This window comes from Haemaphysalis longicornis, unplaced genomic scaffold, assembly GCF_048455015.1.
Source record: "Haemaphysalis longicornis isolate Haplotype H1 unplaced genomic scaffold, Haemaphysalis longicornis Haplotype H1 scaffold_1, whole genome shotgun sequence".
NCBI classification, from domain to species: Eukaryota; Metazoa; Arthropoda; class Arachnida; order Ixodida; family Ixodidae; genus Haemaphysalis; species Haemaphysalis longicornis.
In genome coordinates, this window is record NW_027526203.1 from 9,723,923 (window position 1) to 9,739,118 (window position 15,196).

Here is a 15,196-nt window from a genome sequence, read left to right on the forward strand (position 1 = left end):
ACTGCCAAGGCCCAGCGAAACCAACGATAGTATGAGGCGGCGATGGAAAAAAGGCGGGAAACAAAGGAACGGAGCAACAACGCGGCTTTCACCGACACTGATAAGCAGAGATCAGATAGGTAAGAGTGATAAAGGCCGAAAAGAAAGGACTGTGGGGCGCTGTGGAGGTTGAAACAAAGGAAGAAACTTGAATTGAGCGCGTGAGGAAAGTGGGTGTTTGGCCATCACCGTGGCGTTGCCACATATGTGTTTTCAGATTCATTGGCTCGACGGAAGCATTGAATTCACAGTCCACCAGCCCCACCTGGACTTTGAACTTCTTGCAGTTGGCACACTGGTATTCTTCTGCCGTGTGGGGCCATTGAAGGTTAACTCCCACCTAGCAGTACCCGCCTGCTTGCTTGCATGTGTTCAGCAAATGGTTGGACCTGCCTGCGGATCTTTGTACATCGAACAGTGTCAAACGAGGTTAGGAATAAAGAAGAGTCGGAACGAGGCAGTAAAGTGGTGTAAAAGGTGGGAAAAAACGGCGGTTTATCTCCGCCAGGGTCCATCATATGAAGAAAACTTTGTGCACCCGAGCATTGGGGTTGTAATGCATTGTTTCTATGGGGAGTTTGCCAGGACTGCGGTGATCCGTCATAGGAAGCGGGTCGTCATAAAACTGGGGGACGTATCATTGGGGTTCCAGTGTATTACGATCCAAGTGCACATTCAAGTGATGCAAAACTGCAAAATTTGGTGGCCCAAGATAAAAGCACGTGTACTTTTCGAAAATGGTAGTTTCACAAAGGTGACTTTTCTGTGATCCTTTTTTCGTTGTTGGCACCACAGATGGAGCAGCCATTAGTCACAAAGCCTCTTTCCAGCGGTTTAGGCAATGGCCGTCTGTGCGCGTGCACAGGTGCTGCGCTCGGTGCTTGCCATGCTACCCAGCCAGCCGACCACCCTTGGAGGCCTCTGTGCCAGCCCCAGGCTGCTGCCCTGGCTCCTAGCCCTGGATCCCTACCCTTGACGTCGTAGGAGAGCAGGGCCAGGCGCAGGGCGTCGGTGCCGCACTTGGGGACGCCCGAGGGGAAGCTGTGGCACTGGGACCGCAGGGCCACCGCCAGTTCCCGCTCGCCAATGCAGCCCTGCCGCTGCAGCTCCCTGGTGGACTGCTCCAGCTCCTGCACACACACGTGGGGGGGACCCACTCTCATTATACCCAGGCGACCTCGAGGAAGGGCTTCCCCCCTGGAAGGTCCTCAAACAACAAAGTGCACAACTGAACACCTTCCTAGGACTGTTAGGGAGCACAGGCGTTGACGAATGGTGACAATCCCCCATTCTGGGCAAACCAATTGCCCTCGTGAGGGATCACAACATTTTCGCTCACAGAACACAAAATGAAGAGAACCCTCTTTAGGAGGTGCTGGACACCTGCCCTGCAGTAATTGCACCAGCAGCCGCACTACGGGTGTGCAAAGTTATTTTTGGTCTCAAGGAAAATACAGTTGAACCCCGCAATAACGAATCCGCCGGGGAAAGGCAAAACATTTGTTTTTGGGGGAATTTCATTGCTGCGAGAATGAAATATAAATTACACGAAAATTCGCCGCAAACCGAAAATTTATTTCTGAAAGTCGGTTATACTACTTTGCGAACCTTACCTTGCAACAACTTCACAGCTCAGCTCTCACACTACAAGAAGTGCTTCAGTGCTAGCTGTGTGCACCTAAGGCCAACCAAATTGTGTCAATCCAAAACATCCCGCAGGGTCACCTTCTCTGCCCGCTTTTCTATGTTGGCACCAAGTATGTCCGAGCATGCAAGCAAAGTCCAGCTTCTTCTGTTGACAAACCCCACCACACAGTGGCACCTCGTTGTTCCATTGCTGTCCACAAAGCTAAGTGAGCACTGCTTCCTTAATGTCCAGAAAGGCCATAGCTGTCCTTGCTTTGTATTGAGCATGTGCGCCACTAAAGAGTGGTGTCCTTGGTTTTCGAAGTGGTAGAGTGAGCTGCAGGCGGTTCCAAACTCGTCGGCGCCTCCTTTCTTCCACTTGAGCCACTGATGTGGGCAATGACAGCTGCCTTATCTTGTAGCAATAAAAACTTCCCCTTTTTGATTGAGAACAAATGTGCTGAGTGCTGCACACACAACGAAAGCATGTGCACTGTTCAGCAATAGCCCGCTCGTGTAGCCCAAACCAAAAAAGTGCCATGAGTCACCATGTGTCACCCCCTGGTGGTGTCACTGCGAGGCTGCCTCCACGGCCGCCTGTTGCATGGTCTTTTATGTAACAAACATGGCAACGGCCATGCAAGCGTGCTGTGGCAGAAGTTTACCAACTTTGAGTATGAAAAAAATGCATTTGAGCATTTTTTACACTGTTACCCTCAAATGGGTAAATAACATGCCGACAGAGCTTGCCCCGAATTTCATTAATGCGGAATCGCTTTCCAAAAATATTTCATTGCCACGAGATATGAAATACATGGATTTCTAAGGACGTTCACCGGGGATCCAAAAATATTTCGTTGCCATGGGAATTTCGTACTCGCGGGATTTCGTTATCGTGGGGTTTGACTGTACAAAGCAAATAATGATGCTGATGGAGTAGCTGCCCATCAAGGTGAATATTTTCGAGTTGGAGCACATGTTTAACGATTCCTAATAAGAAAACTGAAATAAAATATTTCTCGGAACAGTCCAATGACTATACAGCCTCCAAAAAAAATAAGAGGGTTTTCCAGAAGGGTTTTGAAAATTTTCCTGGGCACAAAACAAACACAAAGCTATCCTCCCGCTCTTAGCCTTATTGATGGTATTAGATTTTAGAAAATGGGGGGAGGAGGGCCTTCCACCTCGTGATGATCTCAGCCACAAGTTTAGTGAAATGAGGGTATATATTCTGAAAAGTAACACGTTCCTTTTAAAAAGAAAACAAATACAGCAGTTTCATTATCATTGATATTTGTTCTATAAAGGAACTTCTGCGTATAGGACAGCACAATGCATGAAACACTAGCCTCACTATTAATCCCCCATCACCAGGCCTGGTACAGTTAAACCTCAAAATAACGAAGTCGTACTTGGGGGCGGAAATTTCGTTAAATCGAGAATTTCGTAAAATCGAGGTTTCGATTTTACAGTTCATTTCACCAGTTATTGAGGTTTCAAAACCTTGCCCATCGCCCAGAAACAACTGCTATGTAGTTACCTCTCCACTTAAAGCGAAATTTGGGCCGCGAAAATTGTGTGAAATAAAAGTTTCAACACTTACGCAATGGAATTCGGTTAGCCGACGGTAGTTCATGTGTCGTCGTAAAACCGGTGCTTTTTCCGCAACGCCTCATTAAATGTGATAGCAGACTAGGTTTCAACTTTTTATTTTTTTTCATTTCGGTCAATACTAAACGCCGCTGTTAGTCAACTGAACCCGCGTCCATGCCCCGTGAACTTCCCTCCGGCGAGGTGCTGGTTCGAAGTTACGCCTCTTTTCGTCCGTTCAGTGGTAGGCTTAGGCGCGGCATTGAGGGGTGCGGCGGGCCATAGCCTCCTGTATAACGCCTTGTGCCTGCTCAGTGCCAGAAATTCTGCCGTTCTTTCCGGTGGCGCCCTAATCCCAGGTTCTCCTGTGTGGCGAGGGCACGGTCAACATTTGTCTTCACACCTGGCAACAATGGGTGGTTTAAAAAAATGTTGTCAAGGCCCTTTGCATACAAAAATGTTTGTGTTGTATTAAGGAGACTCTGGCTGTAGCACTGATGGGCACATGGAGGACGGGCAGCTCCTTATTGAACAAAAGAGGTATAAAGATTCACGAGGCCTTTCACGAAGCAGAAAAATAAAACTTGATTGCGGTAATTACAAAAGAAATGGTCTTTCTTGGGCTACCTTGTTTGATTGTGAATAATTTAACGCAAAAGTTTATTTCTGCATTTCACTCGATTCAGCCAGAAATGTTACGGGCGAGTTCGCAAGTGGGTTTGTCACCCACTGGGAATTGATCGCTTATTCGGTATCTGATTGGTGAGAGAAGAGTAAGTGCAGCGGGGAGAATTATAGAGAGAAACGAGCTTAGCGCATGCTGAATGCTTATCCTAAGCTTATACAGGGGCCCTCAAACACTGAGTAAGCCGTCATTCTATTTGAGCAGCCCGGCACTGCCGATTACCGCGTCGTCAATATATCCACTACATGCGCGATGGCACCATTTCGTGGAGCAGCGGCGGCGGAGAAATAAAGGGGGGAGAAGAGTCGGTGCGTACCCTTTCGGGGACCGTGATTAGATATTAGCGGCAGAACGAGACTGAATGGACCTGTCAGTAAAAATGGGGAGCTCAACAGTTTGGACTTCTTTAAACCAAATTTAATTCGTATGACTCAATTACCACCAAACACTGAATCAAGCCTAATTATTTTTCACTTATCAACTCCTATGGAGTGGCAGAAAAGTTAACTGTCTCTTATCGCAATGACAACCATGAGGTCATATATACATTTAGTTGGTAAACTGCCGTAGCGAACCCAAAAGAGCGAGCTTGCAGGCGGAAACAGTACACAGAATGCAGTTTAGTAGTTCTGCGACGCCACGCATATAGCTCAGTCTTTAATACTGCCTCATGAAGTTCAAGCTCGACGTTTTGCGGACTTTTGTAGATGGAAGACGCCTTTGCGTAGCAGACGATGCCGAGGTGCGTTTCAGTTCCCCTCCGCCTGTACAGCAGTTCGCATCGGCATGGCCATCGAAAAACCTGGGAACTTGGCGCCCCCACAGTGAACGGGCTGCTCCAATGGGTTTCAGGGCGACAGAGCAGGCACAGTAGGTTATATAGGAGGCTATGGGTGGGCCAACAGCGGAAGGGTGCTATGAAGCTTTCAAAAGACTTTTTTCATGTACAAAAACTCTGCTGCAGTATGGGTGCGTGATGCAACCACGGCACTAGAGATAGCCATGATTGTGAGTCGAGCGGAGTACACGCGGACCGACTGTGTGTAGCAGCACTTATGTGCTCCCACTAAAGCGAAAAGCTTACATTAAATATCTTCCGGCAAATTCGATTAAGCAATTACTTTAATGCCCACTGAGCCCTAAAGAAACCGATTTCTCCGCATCGCAGCTGTCTAATGAACACGAGTGAAACGAAGATGACCACATTCAAAGAGAGCAATTTACTGCCACCAGCACTCGATGTTTAAGCCGTAGTGAAGAATTCTGTAAGCAGTGCTTGGCGTTTCTTGACCTCATATGCTGACAGTGCTCACAAGGCTTGCTCGTAAACATTTGTGTGCGCCTGCGTGCCTCCGCAGAACGTCGATGGCATCCATCACTTCGGTGGCTGTCGGTCTACCGTCGGTTTCACTGACACTCCCTCAGATCATGTTCGGAACACTTTTCCTTCCCTTGGAGTGCTCACACTGCTTACAAGACTCACCTAATGATGCACGAACAAAATATTAATGTGGTTATCAGCAAGCACAACCTAGGGCAGTAACACCGTGAGGAAGGACGTGTAGAAAAAAAGCTTGAAGTAGGCTTCGGCAGCCTAAGCATAGAGGGCGCTGGCGTAGGCAACGATGGAGACGTCAAAATGGTGGCCGCACTATTCAACTGTCTATGACCGCTAGCGGTTTGAGCAGCTTTTTTCATCGCTTTGAATTGTTGTCAACCGCAGATTTCACCGCTTTTCTTTCATTTTAGCCGTTTAACTCTTTCGGGACCGCCCGAAAAAGTGATGAAAAAGTGAGGTCTCACTACAAATTTTTTATTACATAAAGCAAAGGCACCATCCTACCTTAGCATATACCAAAATGCAGCTAATTACATGTTTTTTGACGTACAATACCAAGTTTTACTTCAACACTGATGATAGAACCATGAAAAAATCTTAAAGTAAGAACTTTGTAAAAAAAACTACAGAAAAAGATAGAAAAAAGCGTAAATATAAACATATTAAAAAAGAATAAAATTATTTCAGGATATACAAAATCTAACACAATGCTTTGTTTCTTCATCGCGAAAGTTTGATGCGGCTAGGTGTAACTGGTTTTTTGTTTTGTGCGTGATCTCTTTGGCACTAGGGCCATGGCTACGTCGTCGCCCAGCTACACGCCGGGCTTTCGTCTCGGCGAAAACATGGTGGCAGGAGATCACCACCATAGGTAGTTAACACCCTAGCGAACAAATATAAACCAGCCAGAACATATTTCAAGCGCACATACCTACTCCAGAGACAATTGAAACCGAAACCAACACCCACCTTTGAGCGCGATATGATGTTCCAGGCTGATCGACACCTGAATCCTCACTCGAGCTAAAACCCGATCTCTAAAGCCGCATTCTGACTCTTCACTGCCACTCTCATCGTTAAAATCCACAGTAGAAGGCGAAGATATGCGAGACGAGATGAGGCGGATTTCTTAGCGCGCTCGCGCAAGTATGACGCCATGTTTGCTTACATTCGAAACCACTGCCCGTCAGAATAAAATATCTGATGCGTTGCCGCCTGGCGATAAAAAAAGAAACTTCACAAAAGAGAAAACTATAGTTTTCAAACTATCTCCTAGATGTCGCTAGGTGTTCCATCGAGCGAAAATTTGTATTCTGCAGGCTCGCGAAACCATCGATCATATGTGATCAATGGCCTATGGAGCGGTCCCGAAAGAGTTAAGAGTTAATGCGAGTACTGAATGTTTCCAATGTAGGCTCTGAAAGGCAAAATAAAACGTGCCTCGACTGGAATTTCGTTCTTCCTTTCTTGCCGTGACTTCGTTAAATCTTCCGGAAGCGCCGCACGAAATTACTTTGTAAAAGCGAGATAAAAATACATGCATTTAGCAAAACTTTGATAGGAAACTTGAAAAAATTTGTTATATCGTGAATTTCATTAAATCGAGGTTCATTATATCGAGGTTCAACTGTATACTTAAATTCCCACTTTGCACTTGTTTATGGGTCCCTTTCCCAGTACTACAGTCAAACCAGACGGTATTGAACCCACTTACATAAAATTATTCTATATTTCGAACTATTTCTGAACATCGTATATTTGCAATGAGAATATACAGCAAAAATTACACTTAAATCAAACAAACATACCAGCGTCTCCCGATATATCGAACGCAAACCCCCACAGAAGTGCCCCCTTAAGTTGGCTTTCCCTCGCGGGACGGGGAATGAGAAATACCGGTGGCGCACCATAAAAGTGGTTTAGCCCGGTTGCTTTTGCAGGTGGCTGTTCCCCTCGCACCCCTGCTCTTTCGGTCATAACAGCTCTACCGTGCCGTGTAGAGCAAGCTGTTGATGCCCCCCATTTAAAAAAAAAAGGGGGGGGAAGGGGGGGGGGAATCCTGGCCCACCCGTTTTGCATGCTCAGACAGCCAATCACAGGCTGTTTGTAAGCTGTCACCTGTTGCTGTGCTTTTGTTATTCCTTGTGTTTGTACTGTTTGCGCTTTGTGAGCTTTCTTGCGCAGTGTTCCTGTGATGGATAGCATGATGCGGCACAATTTGCCTTTTTATTGTAAAGCTGGTGATCTTAAATTGAGTCAAACGCGGTGATAAGTTACATATCCACAGCGCGCAGAATTCCAAGGAGCCCCCTCAGCCTGGTCTTGGAAGAATAAGGCGGGGGTTGTTCGTGTTGGCAGGTCCTCGGCAGATGTTACAAATGAAACCATCTGACACTGCTTCCGCGTGCCTCTGATGACTGAAAATGATTGAGTGCAATGAAACCATTCCTGGTGTTGCGGAATAAGCCACCTCAGTCTGGAGCGAGTTGTTGGGATTTTCAGACACCATTAACAGATCGATTTGATTGATTGATTGATTGATTGATTGATTGTAGGGTTTAACGCGCCGACGCAACGCAGGCGATGAGGCGCGCCGTAGTGGAGGGCTCCGGATTAATTTTGACCACCTGGGGATTTTTAACGTGCGCCGAAATCTCGTACGCACGGGCGTTTATGCTTTTCGCCTCCATCAGAAAAGCGGCCGCCGCGGCCGGGAATCGAACCCGCAACCTTGTGCTCAGCAGCGCAACGCCTTAGCCACTGAGCCACCGCGGCAGGTACCATTAACAGATCAACAATCAGTGAGTTTGTAAGTGTGGGTACCACGGGAGAGTTGGGAAACTGACATCGTACCGAGCGCAGGTGAAAACGGGCGCAACTGGGAAAGCAACAACAATCCTTTGCCCACATCCTCAGATGTGATTAATGCACTTGCACTAATCTGGCACTTCTGTGCAAATGCAGAATGCTGCAGCCTCAGCTGCTCCGACTCTTTAGACAATGTCAAGGTGTGTGTACTGTCGCAGATAGCGAAGTTGCCCATATCCAAAAAGATACTTCAGAAAAAAACATTTCATTTGAAAGTAAGGCAGTTTCATTGGTATATGCTTGTTATGATGTCCAACACCTTAGCCTGCTTGTAGTGAATTACGTCCTACAGTGTAGACCATTTATAACGTAACCGCTTATAGTGCGGGACCGGATATAACGCGGGTTTTTGCGACCACCGGTTTGCCTCCCATAGAACTCAATGCATAAGCATACCGCTTAAGATGCGGTTGGCCGAAGCACAATACCGTTTATAGTGCGGTTTTTCGGCGGGTCTGCTTATCTACCGGCGCAGCTGAGGCATCATTTTAGGGTAGCAAAAGAAAAAGAAAGGATGAAATCGGCCATCTGATGCAGCGTGCACCCCTTGCCCCTCCTCTAACGTAGACACCCAAAGAAAAAAAAATAGGCACCCTTTAGTTCGTGCGTACCTGATAACCACAACTGTCCTTGCTTAATGCACCTCGGAAGATAGCGACAGACTCCCCATCCGCGCGCAGCAAGTTGATTTTATTTATCGTGAACCGCATGGTCCGTTTTCGCGCACGAATCGTTCACATCGGCGTTGCGCGCGAGTTTTTTTTTGGGTTTTTTTTTTTTTTTTTCGTGCTCGTGTCGGCGATTCCGCGCTCGCGGTGGCTTCTTCGCGTGGCAGTGGGAGGAGCCTGACGACTTGCACCAATGGGGAGACGCGTACCTAATGGCGGGAGATTCGAAGCGCTCCGCTCCGAGCCGGCTAGCCGCGCCAGAGATGTTTAGGCTTACCACCGCGGTATTTTTTGATGGGCGCTTTCACAAGCAGCGTGGATGGCAGTTTATATTCCACTTTTCGCCCACATTATTAGCTCTTTTCTTGCATGAGCATCTTTGCTTGCGCCCCGTGCGGCATTTCAGCGAGCGGTTAGAACTGGAACTGCCTGCACCGCTTCACGGCCAGTGCCGACGCCATGTTGCCGCCTCTTACCGCGCCGCCCACACAACGCCAGTTGTATCCGCGCTGGCGTGCACTGCACGTTTTCGCGATACCAAATCTACCACGCGGTTCACGCTTTAGAACGTTGTTGCAGATAAGCCACCGCTCTTTCCCTTTCCGAACATTCGAGCCGCGCGAAGCCGAAGATTTCCACCACCAGTACGTTGCGCTGATAAGCTGCCGCCTTCGGCAAGGTGGGGTAAAAAAAAAAAAAAAAATCCCGCGGGCGTTTTTATCACGTCTTGCGGCGTCTGTTCATAGACGCTAAAAACGCAGCCATGGTCTTTCAAAACAAACACAACCGAAGTTAAAGCCGCGCTCGCCGTTTGTGAGACTGCGCTTTTGCCCTGCAGCAGCGGCTGATGTGAAACATAATACGAAATATAGACCGTGCCTTCGTTTTTAAGTGCTGTGCGTTTGAGTGATGATAAATATAGGTTGACTTGAGAGATGGGTGGCGATGTGGTTGAATTCGCGCGTGTTTTGGTTATAGTGCGGTACCGCTTATAGTGCGGATTTTTGCGGCTCCCGCGACATACGTTATAAGCGGTCTACACTGTATATCGAACAGATAGGTGGTGTTTTTTTTTTTTTTTCAGGTTCGATATACCTGGGTTTGACGACCAATGCATCAATTTCCTTTCTAAAAAAGCACAAGCACCGAAAATGTTCTTGCATGCATCTACAAGAGCCTTGAATATGGGTTCCAAAAAGGGCATTTTATACCTAATTATAAAGCAAAAAGGAGTTGAGACCAAAATCGGGGCAAGTGAATGAGGACAAATAATGTGTAGGCAAACCATCTTCACCAGTGCTGCAGCGTCAATGCCTTCTTGTCAAGAAAGCTTTATCTCGGTGTCTAGGAGCGCGAAGCTAGACAAGTTCATTGTTTTTCTCTTGCTCCCCGTGATCATAAAACAAATATGACAGACTTAAAAAAAAAAGGCCAACTTTGTGCACGATTTGCTCTGAATACCGCATTATTCTCTACGGAATTCAAAACTTCCTTCACACCTTTCCTGATTTCATGCTCACTCCTTTAACTAAAATTTCAACTGCTTCCAGAGTTCAGTGGTTTCGATGCAACGGCCGAGTCAACCTTTGCTACCCGTCTTACCAAGTCGTACAGTGCTTGGCTTCACAAGACCCACGCACAACTCAGGAAGCAAGAGATGGTGCAGTGAGGCTGAAAATAAAACGGCGGTGGGGAGACTCCTACCACCCACAGGAGGCAGCACCCAACCTCTCCTGCATGCACTGGGGGAAAGGAGGAAAAACCACGCACGTGCAATTGCTTGCCCTCCACAATGTCCAGGGGGTCCAGGACGTTGCCCAGGGACTTGGACATCTTGCGGCCTTCCGAGTCTCGGATCATGCCGTGCAGCAGGACCTACGAGACGAGAAGGAACGATCCACCCCTCCTGTAGCTGTGAGTGCAGGACTGATGGTAGCTTTCGAACACATTTCACACAGTCCCTGAGCCCTAAATTGAGCGCTAAAAAAGCAGTCACGCAGAGGGGGCACATTGCCCCTCATTAAAACAGGGCCGCAAACTGGAGCTTTCGTTTACCTTGAGCTCAAAATCTGCTACAAAGGGAAGCTGTGGAGGACCACACTAACGATTATTCGATTAACACACACATCAGGGGTCACTTTCTTTGATTTATCAGTGACAAAGTGTACCTTTCTACAGCAGAAGGCTGATCTTGACGCTCAGTGAACATGTCTGCCTCAGCTGGGCATGGATTAAGACAAGGATACCAACACTGTTAACGGATAAAGACAAGGTACCCATTATCGCCACTGCTAACTTCTTCAACATGTTCAGAGCAATTTCTCTGAGATGCATAGAAAAGTGTGCCGGTCCTCTGGTGATCCATTCTAACCCCCAAATACTTCCCAGTAATTTAAGCCTGTCGGCTTCACTATGGGGTCAAATTGTTTCTATTTTAACTAGTACTAATACCTTCTAGAAATGGTGATGCTATGCTGTAAGCCCATTAATTGCACTGTTGGCAGAGCATCTGCTACACAACCAGGCTTTTTTAAGTCGACCAATGAGCCTTTTTCAAAGACATGATCCTTGTCCACACCTTTTGCCTTCTTTCTTAAAAATTATACATACACAGCATTTCCATCATGAAATACAGTGCTGTATGATTGAGCAATGTTTATTTGGATAAACTCGACACTTCCACACTGCTCAGCCGCAGTGCCCTCCCATTGTGCTCACCACGGACATTTCTAAGAACTAAGCTGCTGATTGACAAACTGTTTCTTACCAAATTAATTGTCTTCTCACTTCCTCTTTCTTGAGTACTTTTTTATGAGCTTAAAAGTGAAAATGTAGCGTCACCTGCTCACTGCAGCAAGCAGATGATGAGAGACATTCCAAGTGCTGCAGACACTTACAGTGCGTAGAGAAACCTAACCAGGCTCGAAAAAGTGATAGAACAATAAGTGACGGCTATGATTGCAGCAGTTCAAACGTCTCAATGGCAAACGTGGCGAGTGCAATGAGAATCAATCGGTGTACTCTTGGGCAGATGCCTTTTGTCCCACGAAAGATAAGGGCCCGTATCAAATGCCCGAACAAGGCTTCTGATTGATTTGATTATGAGGTTCAATGCTCGGACGCCACACAGGCGATGAGGCGCGCCGTAGTGGAGGGCTCCGGATTAATTTTGACCACCTGGGGATCTCTAACATGCGCTGAAATCTCGCACACACGGGGGTTTTCGCTTTTCGCCTCCGTCAGAAAAGCAGCCGCCGCGGCCGGGAATCGAACCCGCGTCCTCGGGCTCAGCAGCACAATGCCTCAGGCACCGAGCCACCGTGGCGGGTCCCGGACAAGGCTTCCCCGTGTGCAGGGGAAGAGGCGCACCCACCCTGGAGAAGGGCAACTGGCCCGTGAGCTCCTTGCCCAGCATGACCATGCGTGCCACCCAGAAGAAGAGGATGTCCTGGCCAGTCTCCATCAGGGACAGCGGGTAGAAGGAGCGCAGGGACCGCGTCTGCAGCAGGGCGGGGGACAAACACAAGGGATCACCCCATCCTGCACCACCCCGAGGCCGTCCGCTTCATAGTACAAGCTTCTAAGCAGGGCACTAATTGCCTTTCCCTTTGCACCCCAAGGTGCGCTTTCCCCATTCACGCACAGTAGGCTACACACGCGGTCGTTCGTGACCTTTTCTCAGCGCAAGGGTGAACTGTTTCTACCATGGTTGCCATCCTACACATCCACACACACGCAGCGCTCACAGGTGATGGCCTCTTTCACCATCTTATTTATTTAGTCATACGATACTGCAGGCAAGAAATGAATCCAAGGGGTGTGGGGCTGTTACAGGCCAATTACAAGTTAGACCAACTGCACAATTTCTAGCGGGGTAAAAACAGTAAATCAAGCCAATATAAAATTATCTTGACACATAGGTTGAAGGAAAAAAAAAATTATCACAGGTGGTTGGTCCCTATTTTTAGATGGTCCTGTTGAAGAAATCAGTCGTTTTCCTATTGCCAATGGCAATTTACACCCAACACAAGAGTGCCGGAGAAGCATGAGAGCCATAAAATCCACTAGGAATTGAAAAGAAAACTTGGTGGTGCACACTTGCTGATTAGGCCTGTGCAAACAACAGAAACATCCGAACATCCAAGTGAATGACCCAATACTCTGTTAGCTTTGAGTCAAAAAGCACTCTACAAAAACTTTAATTATGCTAGAAGTATTTCAATCCACTAAAAACTAGTGAAAAATATATTCTTTATATTCTTGAAAACAAGCTTGAAATAGATGGACATCAGATGAGTTGTATTTTGAGTGCTTGCAATTGACAACCACCATCGCTGCCACTGCCTGTCGCATCAGTAGGGACGCCCGCGACATGTCTGCCAGCACGCACCGCACTACAGATCAGCAGAGAAACTAGGTGTCCTAAGGTCCCTAAGCATGGAGGCACATGGCCACCACCTTGCGCAGGCTGCACGGACCCTGTAAATCATTTCTTATAAGTTTCCATTAATCGGTGCCGCCCGGTGGACAGAACTCGGGACACTACACAGGCAGCACGCAGAAACGCTAGCGAGGGGGGAGGGCAGGAGACAGCAACAGGAAAGCAGCAGTTTTGCCATTTTCAGCTGACACGATAGGCAACATAATACAGGCGGCATTGCCACCACAAGCAGACACTGGCTTGCTCAGCTAGCGGCAACATGCTTACCCAAAACTACATCGGCGACACGTTGCTAAAGGGCAAGAGGACTTTGCTTGAGCCAACTGCACCCTGGTGCTTCCCCCTTCGCATCCTGATAACGAGGTCGTGCTCTCGCTGCTCCAGTCAACACTCTCCAGATTAGAAAGCTTAGCAGTGACCTGACACAGTCCCCGAGTAACCCCGTCTTCTAATCAACTACATAATGTGCAAAGCTCATCCTTTTGAACCTGTAATGTTCCTTTTTTTTTTTTTTGTGCAGGACATAGGAAGGACAATGACCTTGTATAACTTCGCACTCCCAGACATCAAGACAAAGCTTTCTTCCGATGGAAATTGACACCAAGGCACTTGCACAGCTAGTCTGCCATGCACATTTGTTACAACGCACTTGCACCAACTTTTGTCTCAACACTTTTTATAAATTCGTATTAGGCATGAAATGCCCTTCCCAGAACACACATAGAGGATTCTTGTGCATGCATGTGGGGTCGTTAGCGGCACCAGCGTTTTATTTAAATCGAAATTCATGCATTGTTAGTAACAGGAAAGGGACGATACCCCCACGCTATGAGGGCATGCTGGCTACGACAAGGCTAATTTTTCATGCCTTCGGTTTGCTCTATATGCACAGTTTCCTTCCAGGAACTGACATAAGCCTTCATGAAACTGCCATTTACAATTTTTTACAGATAAATATGCTGATCATGGCTCATCAGAGTATAGTTACATTGTCATTACTCTAACACTGAAATGTTTGGGGTGAAGGTCACCTCATGGGATGAAAGTTACCCCTGTATGAAACGTAATATCATAAATAAAGTTCAGCAGAATAGCTTCTTTGCGTTCATTTTATGGCCCAGAAAAATTTCACAAATCCATTTAATCGAGCCTTTCATTTGTCACAGGCTAGTTGCTGATACGGGCTTGCGCTATTCCGCTTGCGCTTTTCGGTGACCAAGAGTCAATGACAGTATGCAGATCACTGTGATGCTGAATGATTTATTGTGAGAGCCTGGCCTTTTTATAGTGGCAGCTCGGGGAAAAGAAAGCCACGTGCTGCTGTGGTCCCGATAAAGATGGCAAGTTGCAGCGTCAGGCTACACAACTTGAGAAATTGTGTGTTTCAGTTTTATGATTGTGAATTGCTATACGTTCGCTTCAATTTGCAACTATTTGAACGAAACCATTATTCACTTCATATTTGCTTCGAATTCAAAACCAAAAACCCCTATTCAAACACCCCTACTGCTGATGCGAACTGATACTGGTGACTCCCTGTCATCTTCTAGCTGCGAACTGAAGCCACAATTGCCGATATTAGGTGCAACCCCCATAATCCAGGCGGGCCAACTTTCTACAGGAAGCTATCACGCAACAAAGACGGTTCAACAACAAAGGCTTCCTGCACTGCAGTACCACCTTAATTTTCCCTCAGGAAACAATTCCAAAACTGTTGCAGACTTTGCCAGAATAGGCAGTTTTATTAGGACCCTCGCCACAAAACCAAACTTGTCACCAAACTGGTGGTGGCATTATGACCTGGTTTAAACGCTGTCCTTGACCAACTGATATCTGACGATTGGGCATTACCTTTAAACTTGTAGTCAGAACTTTTATCATGTAAATCAGGTGCTGGTATGTTGTTAGAATCGCAAGCAGCACGTGTTTTTCAAGGAACA

At 47.1% G+C, this 15,196-nt stretch overlaps 1 protein-coding gene across 1 annotated transcript in view; it reads right to left on the bottom strand.

Moving 5' to 3' along the window:
* LOC144175090 (valine--tRNA ligase, mitochondrial-like) overlaps window positions 1-15,196 on the bottom strand; it is a 234,542-nt gene that overhangs the window by 90,501 nt on the left and 128,845 nt on the right. Inside the window, exons 16-18 of the mRNA XM_077704154.1 lie at window positions 12,189-12,314; window positions 10,586-10,690; window positions 1,010-1,169 (exon numbers count right to left, since the gene is read on the bottom strand). Coding sequence (XP_077560280.1) covers window positions 1,010-1,169; window positions 10,586-10,690; window positions 12,189-12,314 — 391 coding nt within the window. The remainder of the gene's footprint in view (window positions 1-1,009; window positions 1,170-10,585; window positions 10,691-12,188; window positions 12,315-15,196) is intronic.